At 49.2% G+C, this 15,749-nt stretch overlaps 8 protein-coding genes across 8 annotated transcripts; 5 read left to right on the forward strand and 3 right to left on the reverse strand.

Moving 5' to 3' along the window:
* Nucleotides 1–474: 474 nt before the first annotated feature.
* On the forward strand, nucleotides 475–1,608 carry V8C40DRAFT_282272 (Alpha/Beta hydrolase protein; the record flags this gene model as incomplete). Its single annotated transcript, XM_083221766.1, has 2 exons — nucleotides 475–810; nucleotides 911–1,608. The coding sequence occupies 2 exons, from the start codon at nucleotides 475–477 to the stop codon at nucleotides 1,349–1,351; spliced, it is 777 nt and encodes a 258-aa protein (XP_083077450.1). The 3' UTR covers nucleotides 1,352–1,608.
* V8C40DRAFT_231891 (transcription factor domain-containing protein) lies at nucleotides 1,197–3,793 on the reverse strand. The gene is made up of 5 exons (XM_083213020.1): nucleotides 3,628–3,793; nucleotides 3,426–3,554; nucleotides 2,708–3,359; nucleotides 2,144–2,647; nucleotides 1,197–2,085 (listed from the first exon to the last, which is right to left on the reverse strand). The coding sequence occupies exons 1-5, from the start codon at nucleotides 3,720–3,722 to the stop codon at nucleotides 1,426–1,428; spliced, it is 2,040 nt and encodes a 679-aa protein (XP_083077451.1). The 5' UTR covers nucleotides 3,723–3,793; the 3' UTR covers nucleotides 1,197–1,425.
* A 428-nt stretch (nucleotides 3,794–4,221) lies between these two features.
* Nucleotides 4,222–5,287, forward strand: V8C40DRAFT_88816 (HpcH/HpaI aldolase family protein). Its single transcript, XM_083223565.1, has 4 exons — nucleotides 4,222–4,449; nucleotides 4,502–4,653; nucleotides 4,704–4,939; nucleotides 4,995–5,287. The coding sequence occupies exons 1-4, from the start codon at nucleotides 4,300–4,302 to the stop codon at nucleotides 5,255–5,257; spliced, it is 801 nt and encodes a 266-aa protein (XP_083077452.1). The 5' UTR covers nucleotides 4,222–4,299; the 3' UTR covers nucleotides 5,258–5,287.
* Nucleotides 5,288–5,747: 460 nt separating this feature from the next.
* On the reverse strand, nucleotides 5,748–7,133 carry V8C40DRAFT_261167 (ribonuclease E inhibitor RraA/Dimethylmenaquinone methyltransferase; the record flags this gene model as incomplete). The annotated part of the gene is made up of 1 exon (XM_083219230.1): nucleotides 5,748–7,133. One exon carries the CDS (start codon nucleotides 7,131–7,133, stop codon nucleotides 5,748–5,750), a length of 1,386 nt encoding a protein of 461 aa, XP_083077453.1.
* Nucleotides 7,134–7,568: 435 nt separating this feature from the next.
* Nucleotides 7,569–9,021, forward strand: V8C40DRAFT_272352 (pyridoxal phosphate-dependent transferase; the record flags this gene model as incomplete). The annotated part of the gene is made up of 5 exons (XM_083220348.1): nucleotides 7,569–7,727; nucleotides 7,782–8,275; nucleotides 8,328–8,724; nucleotides 8,779–8,884; nucleotides 8,939–9,021. 5 exons carry the CDS (start codon nucleotides 7,569–7,571, stop codon nucleotides 9,019–9,021), a joined length of 1,239 nt encoding a protein of 412 aa, XP_083077454.1.
* Nucleotides 9,022–9,226: 205 nt separating this feature from the next.
* On the reverse strand, nucleotides 9,227–10,944 carry V8C40DRAFT_272353 (major facilitator superfamily domain-containing protein; the record flags this gene model as incomplete). Its single annotated transcript, XM_083220349.1, has 5 exons — nucleotides 9,227–9,438; nucleotides 9,509–9,563; nucleotides 9,637–9,724; nucleotides 9,800–10,720; nucleotides 10,787–10,944. The coding sequence occupies 5 exons, from the start codon at nucleotides 10,942–10,944 to the stop codon at nucleotides 9,227–9,229; spliced, it is 1,434 nt and encodes a 477-aa protein (XP_083077455.1).
* A 531-nt stretch (nucleotides 10,945–11,475) lies between these two features.
* V8C40DRAFT_88835 (Zn(II)2Cys6 transcription factor) lies at nucleotides 11,476–13,890 on the forward strand. Its single transcript, XM_083223566.1, has 2 exons — nucleotides 11,476–12,501; nucleotides 12,566–13,890. The coding sequence occupies exons 1-2, from the start codon at nucleotides 11,509–11,511 to the stop codon at nucleotides 13,763–13,765; spliced, it is 2,193 nt and encodes a 730-aa protein (XP_083077456.1). The 5' UTR covers nucleotides 11,476–11,508; the 3' UTR covers nucleotides 13,766–13,890.
* A 633-nt stretch (nucleotides 13,891–14,523) lies between these two features.
* Nucleotides 14,524–15,479, forward strand: V8C40DRAFT_261171 (uncharacterized protein; the record flags this gene model as incomplete). Its single annotated transcript, XM_083219231.1, has 2 exons — nucleotides 14,524–14,601; nucleotides 14,667–15,479. 2 exons carry the CDS (start codon nucleotides 14,524–14,526, stop codon nucleotides 15,477–15,479), a joined length of 891 nt encoding a protein of 296 aa, XP_083077457.1.
* Between the last annotated feature and the right edge of the window lie 270 nt (nucleotides 15,480–15,749).

Consider the following 15,749-nt stretch of genomic DNA (forward strand, 5'->3'; position numbering starts at 1 on the left):
ATTTCTGGGAGAAAGGCTACTGATAAGTTATATTGCTGCACCACGTCTTATGTATATATACAATTCTTTTTGTGCGTCTCCTTGAATCTCATTTTTAAGTTGACAAAATGTTTACCCTATCTGCGTCTTCTTAATTGGAGTCCGTTATACTGCTGCTGCTCTCCTTAAGCTATAGTCTGTTACTAATATACAGGTTTATTAGACGTGGTGATGATGCAATACATGGATATGTACCGTGGGCTGTCTTTTTCAGAGCATTGAGTTCCAAGTTTGATCTGTGTGCTGTCCCCGAAGCAATGTTACCCGGCCTTGAATGCTGTTCGGCGTGATAACCACTTCGCCGAAAGGCATCACCCCGGACCCACACGGCCGGAATTCTACATGTATAAAGCTTGGTTTACGTCTCCATGACAAGAGAAGGATCATGACGCAGAAACAATCCATGTATTCAAGAAGTAGAAACAAGGTTTCGGAATGTCCGACATTACACCCGAATCGCCCAACTTGGGCGTTACGCATGAGCGCCTCCGACTAGAAATTGATGGTACGTCAATCGACTTGGCCCTCTTCCGACGTCTCGGCAATTCTACCTCGATACCTATCCTATTTCTACACGGATGGGGTAGCTCCAAGGAAGACTATGTTGATATCCGGTTCCATGCCGGTTTCTCTGGACAGTCATTTCTTGCGTATGATGCTCCCGGGTGTGGCGAAAGCTGGTGTGAAGATCTGTCCAAAGTGAACATCAACTTTCTCGTCAAAACGACAGAGGCAGTGCTGCATCATTTCCAAATCCTCGAATTTCACATTGTAGGGCATTCCATGGGTGGTCTAACTGCCCTTGAACTGGCTCACCGCAAACCCGAGGCGATCCGCAGCTTCGTCAATATTAAAGGGAATCTTGCGCCAGAAGATTGCTTCATCAGCCGACAGATATATTGATTGGCACAGCGAGGATATGGATGAATTTCTGAACGAATTCATTCTCCGCTGCCGTCAGTCTCCGTTCTACTCCGCAGCATTGTATGCGGCTTCAATTCGACAACGAGTCCAAGTTGGTGCTATTAGAGGAATCTTTGAATCCATGGTGCGTTTATCCGACAGCGGCAGTTTACTAGCCAAGTTCTTAGCCCTTCCATTCACAAAGGCTTTCATGTTTGGCGAACAGCACGCGAGTCTTTCATATCTCCCCAAACTGGAAGCCGCTGGAGTTGAGCTGGTCGAAATTCCCAGTGCGGGCCATTTCCCCATGTATTCTAACCCTGTGGCTATGTGGGCTGCTATTCAGGATGTTATCCAGAGAGCCAACGGCCAACAATATAATAGTACAAGCAAGGGGCAAATACTCTAGCAGTAGCCGAGAAAACAATGTATATACAGTTAAATGGCAGGTTACCATGGAAGTATATTTCGTCTATTATAGCCTTAGAAAAACGTTTCGGAATCGGTTCCAGAGGTCATCATCGGCCAATAGAGTCCCTGTGTGCCATCTATACTCAACGAGGCGTCGATAAAATCTAGATCAGGAATCGACTGTTCGAGCAGATCATGGAAAAATGGTTCTGATAGTACCATGTCTGCAGCTACATCTTGCGATGTAAGCAGCGAGGTGGATCCACCGCCTGTGATGCTTCTATTGTTCTGAGGCTGCGTTGATGTGTTATCTCCACGTCTCTCTTGCAATTTAGCCTCTTCGGATGCAATGAAAAGCTTCATGGCATCTACATGTTGCTTAAACTCGGCAGCTACGAAATTCCCATTTTCCTTTAGTTGCGAGAGAAATTGTACCGCCGTGTCAAAAAGCTCCCCATCGCTTTGGCTGCCATTTTGGTTCAATAAACTTGAGATTGCCAAGATGGTTGCCGCTGTGAAGAGATATTGCGTATAGAAATAGTCAAACATCATAAATCTTCCGTTGATCCAAGAGTCAGTGAGGATCTGGTACGAGTGTCTCGCACATCGTACGCAGGCGTCTGAGAGCGTACTGGCTGAGCCTGGAATGTCCGGCTTGTCTCCCGTTTCCATGATCTTGAAACGTGTACGAAAGACGTGGAGCAAGACTGGGCGGGTGGCAAGGATCACGAGCTGAAGATATGATTACTCATGCACATTACCAATCATCATTGGGGGAGAAAGCGCTTACTTGATTGAACCGTAGATGCAAAGATTCTGCCTGATGTTCTGCCATATTGCTTTTCGTTGGGTCAATCTGCAAGGATGGTGGAAGATCTTTCAGCCATTGACGCAGTGCAGACAAGCTATCATGAACTCGTTGAGATAATGCCGTCTTTTGTGAACTCTTGCCGTATATCGAGTTTAGTATAGTTCCGGATATCTTTGCTAAACCTATCATAGCTACAGAATAGGAGCAATCCGGAAAGTCGCTATGTGAGAGCTTATTCGATGGAAGATCGAGATCAATATCACTGTCCTGAACAGCCACTGGATATCCTAACTTGGTGGCCCACATTCTATCGAATGTATAGGAAGTCCACCAAACTCGAACTCTATGTTCACGTGCGAACTGATCCGTGAGAAGAGGCTCGGGGACATTCAGGTGGAGTCCCATGATAATAGCAGTACGCACTGCGGAGCCAGCAAGGCTATAGGCAGAGTGCCGTCTATTTAGAAAAAGTGAGTAATAAGACTGCAAGAAGACGTTAGTGCATTGAGTTTAAGCATATTTGTACTAAGATATATGTCATACCAAAAGAAGATATGTCTCGACCATTTCAACTGTTGGGCGCTCACTGATGACGCGGAGAACCTTTGTCGCTTTGGCAAAGAATTCTAGACCTGGGAAAGCCCCAGGCGTAGCTGACGTTCGAGTCGAATATGTCTTTCCAATTGCAAACAATGCCCAGAATTTGCTCTGGATCAGGAACCCCACTTTTCTGGGATCCTTTAAAAGCGTCTCAAGCTCTTCAAAGATAACACTGCTTCGCACAATGTGGTGCCAACGCCCAAGACACTTCAATGCAGCATTCACTAGGAGACGCGCTTGCGGCGGGCTAGGCCACTCGCAAGCAGCGTCGCCTAGAGCCAGGATTTGGTCCTCTGCTGGATAACTTACACGAGGAAAATGGCAGTATTCGGAGCTCGACATGGCCTGGCGGAAACGGGTCGCAAAAGCCGAATCTGAGGCCTCGGAGAGTAGGATGGGAGTATGAGGGACAGCCATATCAATGAACCAAGGAGTACTAGTCAACTCTGGAGCTTGTGTCGATGGCACTGCGACGGTTTGCTCTGTGGTTTTATCTGTCCCTCCACCGCTCAAATGCTGTGAACCATGACGTGGCCTAGGCGAAAATGCTCGACTTCGAAGTGCCTGGTTCTCTGCAATCAAGTCATCGATGTATCTGTCGGGTTAGCATCAATCCTTGTTCATTTACACTGATACTTTTGCAACGATGGGTTCAACTTACTGCTGGCTAACTTTGACCAATCTATCCTTCTGAGGATAAACACATTCCGCTGCCTCACTGGCTCGTCTGCAGTTATTACAAGGCTTCCCTCCCGAGCATTTCACTCTTCGCAAGTGGCATTTACGGCAGCTATTGACATTTCGGGGGATTAGTAAAGACCGTAATTAACATGGATTTCTCTGCCAGTGCAGATTTGACCTACGCAGTTGGTCTTGCCCGAGGCGCGTATGGGGCTTTCGCTGCTGCTGGAGTACCAGCCGAGTAATGTTGGTCCAGCTCGTCCAATGCATCGGCCATCGTTTACGACGCCCGAGATACATTTGATTCAAGCAGCCAAGAGTGCAATACGCAGGTTTACAGAAGTGAGTTGGCTGCTTCAAACTAGGTTCGGGCTATGACATCTTTACCCGCGATACGGACCGGGCTAGTTATTACGGCACCGACACAGGAGCGGGTCGGCACTCGGCGAATTGGCCCTCAGACCGAGATCTGACAACGGGCAACAGCCTCAGAGCCCATGGCCTAGTCTAAAGATGATGAGAAAGTAACGCATGCATGAGCTTGTAGCCGAAAGTTATGTATTCTGGGAATGCTGATTTGGATTATGCATCATGATTCGCACGGCTTCTATTCTTCTTACTGTGCACTTAGAAGGAGTTTGTCCATTTGACGAAGTTGCCCAACAGTTTCCAATACTGGAACGAACACCTCATCAAGTACATCATCGTTGCGTCTTGTACAGTCAACTCTCCAGTTATTGTAGAAGCTACTACATCAATCACTTAGAAACCACTTTCGCCGTTCATTTCACCATACTTCAGTATTGTCCATCGTTTTCTTTTGGATTGGCGCATCGTCGTACTAGCTTGTCGTAATGTCACACGCATCAGCCATGACGACTTCAATTCAAAACCCACGATTGCGTCTACTAAATGCTCTTCAAGCCAACTCAAAGCCTATTATGACATTTTTGGGGCTTCCGTCTTTTTGCACAGCCCAAATTGTAGCCCAAACCGGAGTCGATGTAAGTTCCGCTCACCCTTTGTATACATGCCTTTTTGCTAACGGTTGTGAAGGGTATCATTATTGATTGCGAGCATGGCCACATTAGTGACGACTCTATGCATAGTTCCACCGCTGCTATCGCTGCCCTTGGAGTGTCACCACTCGTTCGTCTCAGGATGACTCACGCAGACTTGATAAAAAGAGCTTTGGACGCTGGAGCACAGTAAGTGGCGTGAATATTCGCATTCCACCACTAACAGTACATGTAACTAGCGGAATCGTTGTCCCCCAAATAAATACCGCCGAAGAGGCGATTGCTGTTGTGAACAACTCGAAGTTTCCGCCACAAGGGCTTCGGGGCCAAGGCTCGGCATTTCCGGCCATAACTCATGGCGTCGATATCCCAACGTACCTGAAAACAGCCAACGAAACGCTCATCACTTGTATTCAGATCGAATCAAAAAGGGGTGTCGAGAATGCAGACGCTATATGTGCTGTGCCAGGAGTCGGTTTGTGATGTAGTCGCCTCGGATCTTAAGAATCAGTGTGCTAACATCCCTCAAGATATGGTTTTTATTGGACCAAACGACCTGGCATTGTCAATCCTCGGATATGTGCCTGCCAAGGGTGATGAGCCCGAATTCGTTGACGCTATCGAAAAGATTGTAGCGGCGGCGCGAAAACATGGCAAATGGGTTGGTCGACTATCGAATAACGGAGCGTCGAGCAGGGAGCATTTGAAAGTATTCGATACCGTGGCATTGAGCTATGATATACGGGCTATTCAAAACTGGTATACAGCTGAGCTGTTAATTGCACGTTCCTGATTGCTTCTATGAGAAGCAAGGGAATATATTGTATAAAAGGTTAAGATATGGCCTATTGGCTCACATCTTGGCAGCTTGTATTGGACCAACTTTCGTCGATTCATCGTCAAAGTGGTGGTATTTAGGCATGTACAAAGAAACATTCTTTATATAGATGAAATAATGGAATACCTGCAGGTTCAATGATCCTATTTCACCGCTAGGACCAGTGTTGGACGCCGCTAAGTATGATGCATTTAGCCTGTTAAGAGGCGACCAGATGTGAGTTGCCCGCGTACATATGTAGTCTCAACTCAGGGCGTATATTACTATTTTACACGAGGTATTTGCCAGAACTCATACGATGTATATTGAAGTCTTTGGGCAACTCTATCAATTAAACCACATACCGGTATCATAAACTGCAACTTACACTATCAGCTGTATTGCGAGACGGCGTCATTATAGAAGAATGGCTACCCGTGTATCAATTGGACCGGTTTGTATTAGTTCAGTCTTGTTCTCTGCGTTGCAAGGTATGATACCCCAGCCTTTCTCTCGCCACCGCAATAGTGAGTCCACCAGCGATCAGTTCTCGGATACTGGCTTCACTCTTCTCGATTCTCTGCGCGATCTCGGCCACCTCACGGGCGCGATCTTGCGGAACAATAACCACACCATTGGCATCGGCAACAACAATATCTCGAGGTTGGACACGTACTTTGCCAATGCCAATTGGCTCGTTGATGCTTCCTATTTGAACCCGATCTTTGCCAGTCCGCATCCAACGTCCAGCCGTGAATAGAGGATAGTCATTGGTGATGGCACGGTTAACATCGCGGCACACACCATCAATGACGGACCCAGCAATGCCTCGTAAACCGGCATACTGGGTCATGATATCTCTCCAAACGGTACAATCGGTGCGTCCACTGTTGTCGATGACTACAATATCACCGACGGCAGCGTCATCAATGAAGTTTCCAACACTCCCAGGAGGATCGCTTGCAGGTACATAGCGTACAGTAAAGGCAGGCCCAACAGTTACCTTCTTATAATTCACCAAAGGCATGATATTGAGAGCCTGCCCCGGGATTCCAAGTCTATCAAGCGCGTCAGAAACTGCGGGAGTATCCAAGTCCTTAAATAGGGCTACCAATTCTTGGTCTTCGATACTGGCTTTCTTGGGATTCTGCGGGTAGGGTGATTTAACTGTCGATGACGGCATGCTTGCACCATCCGTGTTGCTGATAGTTTCGAATTGCTTGTCGTGCATCACCTCTGACACGGGCTGGCCTGCACGAACAGCATGGACCATGAGGCTCTGACGACGGTCAATCTTCTCGCCCAAATCCAGGACCTCTTCGATGTGCTTTGCCGGTATGAACACAGTGCCACACCTGTCGGCGATCACATAGTCGTCTTGATGTACCGTAACGCCTCGCATCTGTAGAGGCTTGCTCGACTCAATTTGTACCAATCGATTGCGCGCGCTTATCATGGTGATGCCTCGGCCGTAAACTGGATAGCCGATTTCATGGCTTCCATCTATATCACGGCTCATGCCATCGATGATGGTTCCTCGAATACGCTTCATTTTCGAGGCATTAGCAATGATGTCGCCCCAGCAGGAGATACCATCCGTGCCACCAGAGATGACAAGAATTCGATCATCTGAAGTAACCGCATCTATCACTGGAGTAATGAGATGGGTAGTGAGAGTTGACTCGGTCTTTGGGCCAACCTTGACTGTACTGGCACGTCCTACGATCTTGGGGCAGTCCCATAGTGGTTGTAAGCCAAATGTGGCCCCTTTGAGGTTAAGGGAATCCAAGGCGTCAGATACCGTATTAGTATCGAGAGCCCAAAGTCGATCCAATACACTGGTTTGACTCATTGTATAGGTCGTATTGGTTAATGAGCAATTGAAGCAAAGAAAGAGGCGAAAGATGGGATGGCTGATATGTGGCCCAGGTATGAGAAGATAGCCGGATGAATAAACCAATTCTATAATAGAACGAGAAAGAAGGGGGTTTTAATGAGCTTCCATATGATCATTTTTATTGAAAGAGCGTCCTACGTAAATCTGCACGGCTCTCTATCTCGGGGATCAGACACAATCACCGTGCCTGGCTTCTGGAGCTCTCCATATACGGCCTGCCTTAGATATCGGCGAACTAGCCAAGTTGCCGAAACACCACGACACGGCGAGATGAACGACCAGCCACATGATCTGCGATTTAAGATGGATATAAATGCACACAAATACTGAATCATGTAGAACACAGCTGATTATGTATTGCCTGTGGAGCTGCTTATGTATCTCGCAGCAATGTCTCTCTTGGCTAGCCTTTCAAAAGCACCACCAGACGCCGCCTTCGCCTTGATTGAAGCATACAAGGCAGATAATTCACCATCGAAAGTTGATCTTAGCCCTGGCTTCTATCGTGATGAGGATGCAAGGCCCTGGATCTTGCCATCGGTACGAAAGGTAAGGTATTTTACGAAAGCTTTAGTAAATATTACTTCTACTAAACATGTATAGGCTAAACAAGAGTTACTGAATGACCCGACTGCCGACCACGAACATTTACCTATTCTGGGCCATGCTGAACTACTTGACAGTGCCCAAAAACTTGTATTCGATACAACACCTGAGGATGCAAATACTATCGCAAGCATCCAGACAATTGCGGGCACCGGGGCAAATCATCTGGGTGCTCTGTTTTTAGCAAAAACTATTCGCCCGCGAACAGTCTGGATCTCAGATCCCACTTGGATCAATCACGAGGAAATTTGGAAACTTGCAGATCCCGATATTAAACGTCGGAAATATCCGTACTTCAATAAGGAGATATTGGATCTCGATTTTGAAGGCGCCATGTCTACCCTGTCTTCCATGGCTGGAGAAGGTGATGTTGTAATTCTGCATGGCTGCGCACATAATCCCACGGGACGAGACTTCACAAAAGAACAGTGGAGGGCCATTGCCAGTATTTGCGAACAGAAGAGGCTTGTTCCATTCTTTGATCTTGCCTAGTACGCAGACTCACCCGTAATGTCAGCAGCTCAAGAGCTAATTTGCACGCAGCCAGGGGTTTGCCACTGGAGATTTGGATGAAGATGCTTGGCCCATAAGATATTTCTTCCGAAATACTCCGTTAGAAATGTTGGTGGCGCAATCCTTCTCCAAGAACTTTGGCCTGTACGGGGAGCGTATAGGCGCGCTTCACGTCGTGTGCCGGACAGATGACACTCGAACAAAAGTCGTCAACATGCTCACACATCTATCTCGCGCTGAGATTACTACTTGCCCTATAAATGGATCTAAAATTGTGGCAAAGGTACTTGGAAATAAAGAGTTGAAGATGCAGTGGCAGCACGATTTACTCCACATGAGTGATCGCATGAGGACGATGCGACAAAGGCTACTAGACGGACTTCGAAAACGTCAAACCCCAGGCCAATGGGATCATATATTGACAGATGTGAGTTACTTGCACTTTGAGATGCACTCGTTGGGCATCGCTAACACTACAGAGATTGGGATGTTCTCAATGACCAGCTTACAACCGAATCAAATCCGCATATTGGGAGAAGAGTACCATGTGTATCTCCTGCCCTCGGGAAGAATATCCATGACAGGCTGTGGGTATATAAATCTTATAGAGCTCGTTTGTACTGTAGCTAATATGCCAGCAGTGACGGAACATAACGTGGAACATGTTGCGGAAGCATTCCACAAGGTCATTTCTGATTACCGCCCCTTAATGATCCAGCCTTAAGAACGGAGCAAACCGTATAAACATTCTTAAATCCACCCGTTTATTCTCAATACGGTAGAGAGTTTTAAAAGTAGAACACTCAAACGTTATTTTATAATAGATATTTAAATTATTGCTATAGTCCAACATCTTATGTTATAAAAGAACGGTATATACTTGAGATTGGCTATATGCTAATTGCACACTTAAGACAACTTTTTCCCTACTACTCCACTTGCGACGATGCTATAAACCTACTATTCTTCCGGAGTTGATGGCCAAATTTGAAGAGGATCCACGGGATAGGGAGGAGCCCTAATGACAGAAAGGCAAATACGCTCCCGGCCCAGTGAATACCGAGCTTCTCGTACATCTGAATCGTGAACAGAGGAAACACTGCTCCGAGGAGGTATCGAAATGATCCATTCGCGGCGATAGCTATTGCACAATGAGTTTCTAAACTATGAACGCAAAACAAGCGCAATATAGAAAGAAGGTATAAACTTACCAGACGCGGCTGCTCCAGCCCCGTATGATTCAACAAGGTATATCATGGAGGAAAGCTATGAAGAAAGGGGGACTCGTTAGACATTTGTGGTATATATGGTTTTAACAAGGGAGAAATGAAATACTCACAAAGAGGACAAATGCACCAAGGCCAAATGGGATGCCACTCGCCACTACTACTGCCCAGTGGCCGCCTGGCTTGGCTGCCCATGCGTACCTACAACGAACACGAGGAAGAACGTTAGCTTCCTAAAGAAACGGAGCGCTCTAACGGGAAGAGATAAAAACATACCAGAACAGCCCAATGGGTAAGAAGATGCTACCCGCCATGGCGCTATACAGTCGATGTTCTGGAGCTGGACGACCGTTGGGGGCTTGCCGAGCAGCGCGGGCATAGAGAGTCTTCTCGATCACCAGGTATGTGACACAAGCTAGAAGATAGCCGATGAGCACGCTAATAAAGGAGAGGCCAATATGGCGGGAGTCAAAGCCGTAGTCGATGGTGTAAACGTAGGTAGCGCTTGCGAAGTAGCTAAAGACGACCGCATATGCGTATCCCGTGTATAGAGTCAGCGAAAAGCAGATGGCTTCGGTAGTTAGCATGGTCATGGAGCGGAACACGGCCGCCTTGAGCACCGACAAGGCGAGCCGCATAGTACTGAATCGACCTGAGTGTTTCGTCGTGGCCTGGATCCGCGAGTCGGACGTCTCCTTCATGAAGAGGATCAAGATGAAGATGGGCGCCCCGATCAAGGCCACAACCCACTGCGTCCATCGCCAGTCGCCATTGTATTCGTCCATAATATATGCCCCAACCAGCGGGCCAAGGGAGGGGCCGAAGAACGGGCCGCAGATAAACAGGAGGCTTGTCATGGCTCCCGCCTTGGTACCGATCCCCCAAACATCAAGAATTGTTCCAGCACCGATGGCGACGCCTGCTGATCCTAGGCATCCGCAGAAAAAGCGGCAGACCAAATAAGTGGCCAAGTTCCGTGCCGCTCCAGCACCGCCTGCAAAGGCAATTATACTCGATGAGGTTGCAATGTACAGCCAGCGGCGCCCAATAAACTCGGACAGGGGCGCCATGACCATGGGCCCAAAGGCCAGCCCCAGCATGTACATGGTTTCGGAGAGGATCGCTACGGTGCGGCTGACGGCGAACTCGATCATGAGGGCAGAGGTAGCAGGAACTGTGACAGATGCGGAGAATGTTCTGCAGTTTGATCATGACTTGGTTAGCGGAAGTGCTCACTTAGTTGTGCAAGGCCTATCTACAAACATTAAAAAGGCCAGGAAGCAGGGGATGGCAGTATGATAGATCTTCATCCCTAGGCTCCAGCTCGTGGCGTTGATGGCCTTGTTGCTATCGGCCTTGCTGCTGTCGACCTTGCTGATGTCGCTTTTGTCAACATCTTTCTGCATTTCCAGATCTGACATGATGAAAAGGCGAAGAAGATCTGGAGAATTCCCTCCAACGCGCAGTGGACTGAAGTGAAGAGGTCTTTTGAGTCGATTTATCCCTGGTACGCCTGAGTTGGTCTCATGGATGACTCTAAATACATACTTGAAATCACAGGCGGGACTGGTAATAATATACGTTTCTTGGGTAAATACTGTCTACTTGTTCTAATTTCTGCATGCAGGGGTCTCCGACCCTTGGATAGCTCAGAGCTGCGGAGCTATATAGAGTAAACAGCTAACAAGTACGTACATCTTGCGATATCAGACTCACAAATAACTGACAGTGCCGTGTAATTCGGACTTCTCGCTGCCGAAGGAGACCGAGTGAGCCACTACAAGGCGATGAACCAGACCCGCAATACATGCAGGATCCACCCGGCTCACCACGACTCTATAAATCCGGGGCCTCTCGGCTGTAGGAGGCCGAAGAGCTTTGCTGCCAACATGATCTCCAGCATTGTACCGCTTGAGTTGATTCTTTGTTCTTTTCTTCTCCGGCTTTTGGGCACTGAATATAGTTTAGTACAGACACCAATTACTATGGGTCGAGCACCAAAAAGGTCTGCTGCCTCGATTGACGAAGAAGACGCGGCGCCGGCACCGCCACTCCAGGAATCGGTTACCCAAAATTCCAGTCGAGGAACTCGGTCCTGTGAAGGATGTTATCAGAGAAAGATCCGTTGTGACCGTGGCGTGCCTTGCTCAAACTGTTCGAGACATGGCATGACCTGCGTGTATCCCACAAGGGACCCGGACGTGGCACAGAAACCTTGTACTCTCCGAGACGTCTCTAACCGCCTGGAGCGGCTGGAAAGCTTATTATCGCTCTTGGTTGAGAGGACCGGAGTTCTTACGGGATTTGAAGCCGATGTTGGCAGTAATCGTGGTCGCGGTCGAGCTGAGCCCGAGATTACAACCCAACCTCGACCTATTAGTGACAATGCCAATACTATCAGAACTAGTCGGCAACAACCATCCGATCGGCCTTTAGATAAATCGACTTGGGAGCTGCTAATGAACAATTCGAACATCGAACCACTGTTACAAGAAGACAGAAGCAAACCCACGCAACCCCCTGGCCTAGAAACAACACCTTCGCACTTTCAGGTGAATACAGCCTCGCATCACAGACTTCCCACACAGCTAGGTGCCGCTGCTCCGCTAGACAGGGATTCTGATCTGCTGGATGTATATCCCGATGCCCAACTCGCCCTCAGATTATGGAATGTGTACGTCAGGTCGGTCGATCCGGTCCTCAAGATCTTGCACATACCAACGATCCAGTCTGCTGTTGTGGCCACGATTCTAGACGCCCGATCCGCACAGCCCTCCATGGTGGCACTGACATTTGCCATCTACTATGCCGCTGTCACGGCGCTTTGTCACCACGATTGCGACGAGCCCGTCGATCTGTCGTGGGAGAAGCCCGCCCTTCTAAAACACTACCAGACAGCCTTGGATCGGCTTCTCGTGACGCCGGATTTCATGAAACGACCTGATCTGACGGGCCTGCAGGCTTTCGCAATTTATGTGGTGAGTACCTCGACTGCCTTGAAACCGACCCCATTGTTAATTCAACTGACAATGGTTACTACAGACTTGCTCAAGGGCTAATGAACTCGGCCGGCCAGTATGGGTTCTTAACGGACTCGTGATCCGGCTCGCCCAGTCAATTGGCTTACACCGAGACGGCGCCTCCCTCAAGCTGAGCCTCTTTGAGTCGGAGATGCGTCTTCGCCTCTGGTGGCATCTTTGTGTGCTGGAATCTCGTGCTTCCGAAGACCAAGGATTTCAGCCGACGGTCGATATCACGAATACGGGGCTGCGGCTGCCCCTGAATGTGAACGACGACCAGATCTATCCGGACATGACGCATTTTCCAGCGGAATCGCGTGGCTGGACGGAGATGTCCTTCTTCTTGATCCAGATCGACGCCTGCCGCGTGATCCATCCCATCCTCGACAGGCAACAGCAGGAATCCGGCGATGCTCTTGTTAGTATCCGAGAAAAAGGAAGGAGGATTTCTGATCCAGTCCAATACATGGCAGAGAAATATGGCATCGCACCCGGTTCGAAATCTGTGACACCAGGTAATCTGCCGCACATCGCCACACAGCATGTCATCACGGCCTGTAAAAAGATGGAGTTCGTGCTGCAGCTACGAGAGGAGATTTCTATATCTAAGCAAAAAGAAGCACAGGACGACGATGAGGCGCCAGACGCGCCCAAGCTCTCGTTCAAGCTGGCCTGCGACTGTCTGGAGAGTAGCCATGTGCTGCTGAAAGAGGGCCTTGCGTCGCGGTTCACATGGCTCTTCAGCATGTACACGCAGTGGTACGCACTCGCCTACGTTCTGCGCTGCCTCTGCAGCAACCCGAGCCCTCGCGGGTTCGAGGCAGACCGTGCCTGGGCTCTGGTCGAGGGACTCTCCCCCCGTGGACCGAGTCCTCAGGGCGATCCAGCGGCGGTCCATGACGAGCACGGACATGGCAGGATATGGAAGTTTCTCAACCAGCTTCGACATCGGGCGTGGTCGCTGAGACAGCATGCCCAGACATCTACGGCCACCGCAGATGTCGGGGCTCAGTCATCCAGCGGTGGGAGATACTGGACTGGCCAGCGTTTTCCAGATGCCGAGATCCTCCCGCCCACAATAGACTCGGGGACATCTATCGTTCCCCAGTGGGTTTCTGAATTCCCTGCTAGTTCCGACCAAAACGTCTTTGCATCTCTAGATTTGTTGATGCCAGAGATTCCTTTTTTACCAGACTGGAATGCGGTTATTAATGGCCGGTAGCTAAGTAGTTGTACACAGACAAACATCGCTATGTCTGCTCCGTATACGGTGTTAAAGTCGAGTAGGGGCCGGAAGCCGTGTTGTGAACGCGCTCGGTCTCACCACCCGGACATCTCCGGAGCGGAGTGTCTGTCCCATTCCGTGATATGATACGTCTGAGGGCGAAGACGAGCGTTTGATTTTCTGAGGGGGGGGATTCGAGGAACCCGCATCTTCAGAGAAAGGCATCATTGGCTGCTTTATTAGTGCATGTCTTCAAAAAGCATGGAGTATGTACGATTCGTGCGATGCATGGTCAGCAGCAACAGGTTTCGGCTCGGGGGCATCGGCGCCGGTTGCACCGAAGACGACCAGGGGCCCAGAGCTTCAAAGGAAGACCATCATGAGCTGGGAGCAGATAATTGCCGACATAGAACTCGTATCGTTGGGCGCAGGATAATCCTACAGCTGCTGCATGACACGAGCACCTCTCTGACATGACAACGTCCAACATCCAATATCCAACGTCCAACAGTCAATCAGTCGGCGCTCCTCGGCGTCGACCTTGTCGCTCCAAAAAGCGTCGCAATCTTTGAATTTGGATGGTGAAATGGTATAAAGTCGCAGACATGTATGAGCAGCAGCATCATATCAATGCCTTCAACTCATTGGGCGCGCAATAACTGTCACCAAGACGATTAGCTGTTCAACAGCACATCCAGAGCTACCAAACACGGAAAACAAGATTAAAGAAAGCATCCCACAGCCTGATATTCGCCATGGTAGCCTTTTCACCAATTCTCGCGCCATCAAGAACACGGCCTCGGTCACAGTTCTTCACTGCTGTTAAAGCTAACGTATGTACATCTCCCTTCCAGTCTTGCTGCTCCCACATGCCTCAGACTGAACATCTATGCTCTAGTTTATTCGTGACGGTTTCCCACTGCAGACATGGATAGCCATCGGCGCTCTCCTGCAATCAGCACTCTTGCTGGTCCTCCCCATTCGCTTCGCCATTATTCCGTCCATCCTCTACCTCAGCACCTCCCTCATCGACGGCCTCTTCATCTGGAGTGGCGTGCGCGCCAATCCATACATGTCCGGCGTCGTGCCAGGAAAGGTCAGCGCTCAGTTCCCCGGCAGCACGATGCCATCGCAGAATCCAATCGTCGTCATCAAGCTCGCCGCTCGCAGCAACCACCCGCTCGGCGTCTTCCACCCGCATATGCGCAAGATCAGCACCTTCTTTCGAGACATGATCGAGGACCTCGACGAGCACAGCGAGCAGTACGACTATCTCGGCGCCTGCAGCTACCTGGCCAACGAGCGCGCGACGGCCAACGAGGTAATGATATTGGCCTATTTCCGCACCTACGATGGGCTGCACAAGTGGTGCCACGTGCCGGGCGGCGTGCACCGCGAGGCCTGGAGCTACTGGAACCAGGACATCATGGGCCGCGGCAAGGCGAAGGAGGGCCGCCTGTTCAGCATCATGCATGAGGTCTATCAGGTGCCTGCCCGGAAGTGGGAGAGCATCTTTGTCAACTACCATCCTACCGGGCTGGGTGCCACGACGTACAAGATCGACGTGGACGGCCAGACGAAGTGGAGTAGCCCGCTGGTTGATGCGAGCAGGGGGCTGCTGAGGAGCAGCAAGGGGCGGATGGCACTGAGCGAGGGCAACGACCACGACATCTACGGGGACGATCCGTTTGCGAGCCAGTTTGAAAGGTAAATGATTAATATGTTATGTGTCCTCTGAAAATGGAACAAGAGGACTCTAAATCTGGATATCTGTAGCGCTATAGATTGCCGATTTGAAGGATTGATGAAACGAGATAATTGGTATCCTTTCTAATAGAATTTGACTTTGTGTGTTTTGCCTTTAGTTCAACTTGTTATGTACTGCTGCTGCCTCTGTGTCTATTAACTTTGCTTTGCGTTAAACATGCACTTGTGATGACAGCCCTACATATTAGACCAATATAAAATGCAAAATGATATT

The sequence above is a fragment of the Trichoderma camerunense genome, assembly GCF_050948025.1.
Source record: "Trichoderma camerunense strain CBS 138272 chromosome Unknown V8C40scaffold_2, whole genome shotgun sequence".
Classification (NCBI taxonomy): Eukaryota; Fungi; Ascomycota; class Sordariomycetes; order Hypocreales; family Hypocreaceae; genus Trichoderma; species Trichoderma camerunense.